Raw genomic sequence first — 5,000 nt, 5'->3', positions numbered from 1 at the left:
CGTTATCCTGTAAGCAAGGAAACCGTCCTTGGAAGACGTCGACCCTGAGCCCTCTCTCCACCTCGTTCCAGATCCTGCCCTGCACCAAGGTCCTGTACTTCGAGGTCCCCGACGAGGTGATGGTGGAGCGCCTCCTGAACCGCGCCAAGACCTCCGGCCGCGTCGACGACAACGAGGAGACCATCAAGAAGCGGCTGGCGACCTTCCACAAGCACTCGGAGCCCGTGATCCAGTACTACAAGGAAAAATGCGCCACCATTGTCGCCCTCGCCTCTCCCGACGAGGTGTTCGCCGAGGTGCAGAAGGCCCTCAGCACCATCCAGTGAGGAGGCGGTCCCGGAAACTCGCTCCCATGTCCCCACTCCCGCGTATTCCTCCTCCTCCACCTCCTCCTCCTCCTCCTCTTCCTCCTTTTCGCCTGGCTCTTGGGTTTCTCCCTTTGTGGGCTCGCGTCTCCCACCCCTTTGGCGTCTCCTTCTCCGTGTCTGTCTCTCGTTCCCGCTCTTCTCTGGTCTTCCAAGGCTCCGATCTCCCGATGATGTCTTCCTCGACAACCTCCAGAACTATGCATTACATTAATTTAAGAGTGACTTCGGAAGAAAGCAACATAGTCTACGCATCTGACACGAACACCGTGACTCCTAGACTCGAGGAAATGAAAACCATCTTCCTCTCCGCGACCTGCTACTCTCCCAAGCCAGAGAGTAAGTCCCACGGCACACATAGCTAGACTTCACGATTCTGTGTCTTGTCAACCTGCTCGGCAAAAAGCTTAAAATACACAAAACACGAGTGAAGGGAAAAAAAAGCTTCTTGGATAAACCGACGTACAAGTGTCTCTCACAAGGAGGTTATCTTAATCTAGTTCAGCGATGGACTGCGCCCTTGTCTGTAGGAACACCGTAAGTCCGGCGCCCATATTGGGTGGTCGACGTCCGTTCTCAATTGTTATTATCATCATCGTCATCAACTATCATGTTTTTCAGTCATTGCCATATTTTTCTTGGTGGATATTGACTTAATCACAGAGGACGATTCAACTGATACTTTTCGGACTTACGGAATAAACTGTGACTCTGGACTTGTTGTCTGACGGTGACTCCCTTGACAGCTTTCTTGACATACATCAGACGCCTAGTATTGGAACAGAGAAAAGAATATTCAATTCTATTGTATTTATATACTATTTAGGACCCTGTAGAACCGCAGTACTATTTATAATTTATTGATTATAAATAGTACCGTATTAGACTGGAGGAGGAATTTTGACTCACAGGGAAACTTAAGACTTATTTATTGACTGACGGAGGAAAGGACTAGAATAGCACAAGATCTGACTTATAGAAGGTATTTATGACTTACTGACTAGACCAATGAAGGAACTTCTGACTCACAACGAAGGAACCAGTGACTGATCTAAACAGCTGACAGGAGAATCCCAGACGAATAAACTGACAATAAAAAAATGTGTGGCTGATGAAACTGACGATAAATAATTATGTTTAAATGACGATAAAAAATATGCTTGACTGATGAAGTTGTATGACTAACGAAAAAGCTGAATGATTGACTTAAGAGACTGCAAATTGCCAAAGAAACTTAAACTGTTCGAGGAGACTGTGACTGATAAAGTACTGAAGACGAAAAAAATGTGCAAAAGACGATGCAAAATCAAGACTAAATATATTTTGCTTCAAGAAAACTAAACCTGCGACTTTCCGATACAACTTTGACTGACTGTAGATAAGAACTTTGACTGAAACGGGAATGACTGACTTAAAAGGATAACTTTTTTGATAGACTATGACTGACTGAATTTTTTTTTTTTTTTGGGGGGGGGGACATGACTAGCTAAGAATATGTGACTGACTAAAAGAAACCAGGTTTGACTGAAGAATATATGACTGATCCAAAATAATTTACTGACTAAACTTATGACTGACTGACCAAAAATAATTGACTGACTAAAAATGAATGACTGAAATAATTATGACATTAATTACTCATGCCAACTACTCTCTCACAAAAATAAGACAAATAATATGACTCCTTGACTGACTAAAGAGATTATAAACCCAAACTGACCTGATAAGTCATCTCGTGACTTACTAAAAACAAATATAAAAAAAACAACGTGACTTGAGTGAAGAGAGTGAGACCAAAGACCAGAAACCAGAGACCGAAGACCATAAATAAACTTAACGTTAAACAAATAAACATCAAGACGAACCAGAATAAAACTAATACAAAAAAAAAATAATAATAAAACATATTTTAGGGTATCACATGATATAAATTATATAAAGAAATAAAGACTAATGCAGACTACTATATTTAAGTGTTCAATTATGACAGATATTGATGACTGACATACAATAGACAGACTGAATGACATATAAGACTTTGAACTAAGTAGCTGTCACGTCTGGAGAGAATAACTTAGAGGATATTAAAACCCCAAAACTGTAGGACACAAGACAGCCAGACAGACACAAGACAAACTAGACAGACACTAGACAACCCAAAAAAATGCAAAACTCACTAGACAGACACTACATGTACTAAACAGACAGATATTACATAGACTAGACAGCCAGACAGACTACATACACTAGACAGACACTACTTATACTCGACAGACAGAAAGACACTAGACACGCTAACAGCCAAAAACCCATGAAAAAAAAAAACAGACAGATTGACCCACTTTAGACAAAGACAAATTTCAGACGAGGCCCTAAAAAGACCAACAGACTTCAGACTCTTGAAACAGACAGACAATTGACTGACAAGACTTCTTCTTTGACTTCACTCAAAGACGAAAAGACAAATGGAATTAATCTGGAAAAGAAAGACTTCAAGACTTCAGCAGATTTTCAGACAAAGACTTCATACTGTGGAAGTGACACTGACATGAATACTGACAAACTATATACCGTTGGAATGACAAGAAAGGCACTAATTAAGACTTTAATACTGACATTTCATAGGACTTACAAGATTTCAGATTAACACTGACTTTCTTGACAGGACATGAATCTGGACATAAAGAGTTACAATGACATTTGACATGACTTCAGAGTGACACTGTCTCTCTTGACAGGACTTCGGAATGACACTGTCTCTCTTGACAGGACTTCGGAATGACACTGTCTCTCTTGACAGGACTTCGGAATGACACTGTCTCTCTTGACAGGACTTCAGAATGACACTGTCTCTCTTGACAGGACTTCAGAGTGACACTGTCTCTCTTGACAGGACTTCAGTGACACTGTCTCTCTTGACAGGACTTCAGAATGACACTGTCTCTCTTGACAGGACTTCAGAGTGACACTGTCTCTCTTGACAGGACTTCAGGTTAACACACACTCTTGACAGAACTTAGAATTGACACTGACATTTGACAAGCCTTCAGATAACCGCAGACATTTGACAGAAATAAACCTTATGACTGACATATGACAGAAATAAACCTTATGACTGACACTTGACAGAACTAAAACTTAAGACTGACACTTGACAGGATATCAGACTGACAGTGATTTGACATGACAGATAGATACGACATCACAGTCACGTGACAGAGACAGATGGGCGTGAACTGACAAGACGTTGCAATATGACAAGGCAATGATGTTATATAGATGTGATTCATTGTATAAAAAACCCGTGAGTCACCGTGACAGACCCTTCTGACTCACCATAATGACCTCATGACTCACTTTGATAGACTCTCCTGATTCACTATAACTCACTATGGATAACACGCTGAGACAGACTCGACTGACTAGAAAAACTCATGACTCATGACAAATTTTACTGACTCACTGTAACGAAACCATGATTACCATGACAGGCCGTGGGTGAGTCACCATGACAGACTTGACAGACAGAAGGAATCGGAGTAAACAGAGTAGAGTGACTCACCGTGACGGAACTTGACTCACCATTACGAGAACTTAGTGACTTACCAGAAAAAAAACCACTTGACTCACTGAAATTGACTTAGCTGACTCATAAAGAACTCACGACTCAACCTAATAAGTCTTACTGACTCACTAAGAACGGAAAAAGACTGACATGTGACTCACCGTGACCGCACCCTAATGTGACTCGCTATAGAGAACCGAGGACTCACCGAGCCAAACAGACGTCATTGACTCATTATAACATGAATAAACTCAGACCCTTACCCTCTGGATGAAACGAGGTTAAAGCATAAAAGATAATAAAAAGAACTTTCGAAGACTTGCGAAATTCGTAGAAAGTCCGAGAAAGAAGAAGGACATTCCGCCATTTTGTTTTTTACTGCCTGCCTGAGAGGTTTAAAAAAAAGCGCGGGAAAAAATGTGCGATTTGTTTTTGAATTGACGTTCAAGCCTAAACGTGATTCTCAGATTCAGGAAATGTTTAAAGAATGTCAAAAAAAAAGCTTATGAGATTTTTTTCTAACTTAACGTATGACTCTGTATGCATATAAAGGACACAGGTAACCCAAACGGAAGGACAGACAGAGAGAGAAAACTGGACGAAACTTGAACCGGACCGCCATCTTGGAAAATAGAAAACGGGAATTGAAGTTGAATGTGTGACAAGATCTAATCTCTTTAATTTCAAGTTTGCTCATCACTCAAACTCAAAAGTAGGAATCACAATCGAGAATCACTTGAGCGGGAATTTAGTCACCCTAAACTCTAGGAAGCCGCTCTTCTAGAATCTTCCATCTAGCACCGATTATATATTTTAAAAATAGAATCCTCATCTCCATTTGCAAATCAAGTAGGTATGCTCTTTAACTCGCTGTGCACACAAACAAGTGTTTCTCGCTATCACTTTGGCACAGTTGCATAAAAAAGAGTTGCATCTAGGTTGTGAGACGAAAAAAAGAGATAATGTAAAAGCTATATTCTGTATATATATATTATTTCGGTTATGCACTGGAGGTATAGCCCGAAGGTCGCGTCTGGTAGAAACTCCCGCTGGTTGGAGGGTTGTATAAC

The 5,000-nt window shown here is 40.9% G+C and overlaps 1 protein-coding gene across 1 annotated transcript in view; it reads left to right on the top strand.

Annotated features, from left to right (window-relative positions):
* Positions 1-5,000, top strand: part of Ak1 (Adenylate kinase 1) — a gene marked incomplete at its 5' end in the record, with an annotated part of 9,469 nt that overhangs the window by 4,043 nt on the left and 426 nt on the right. The window contains 1 exon segment of the mRNA XM_070130859.1: positions 72-5,000. This exon segment is cut by the window's right edge and continues 426 nt beyond it. Within this exon segment, the coding sequence (XP_069986960.1) occupies positions 72-326 (255 nt within the window).

Source organism: Penaeus vannamei, chromosome 15 (genome assembly GCF_042767895.1).
Source record: "Penaeus vannamei isolate JL-2024 chromosome 15, ASM4276789v1, whole genome shotgun sequence".
NCBI classification, from domain to species: Eukaryota; Metazoa; Arthropoda; class Malacostraca; order Decapoda; family Penaeidae; genus Penaeus; species Penaeus vannamei.
The sequence above is the reverse complement of the archived record's forward strand: the minus strand, read 5'-3'. Positions and strand labels throughout refer to the sequence as shown.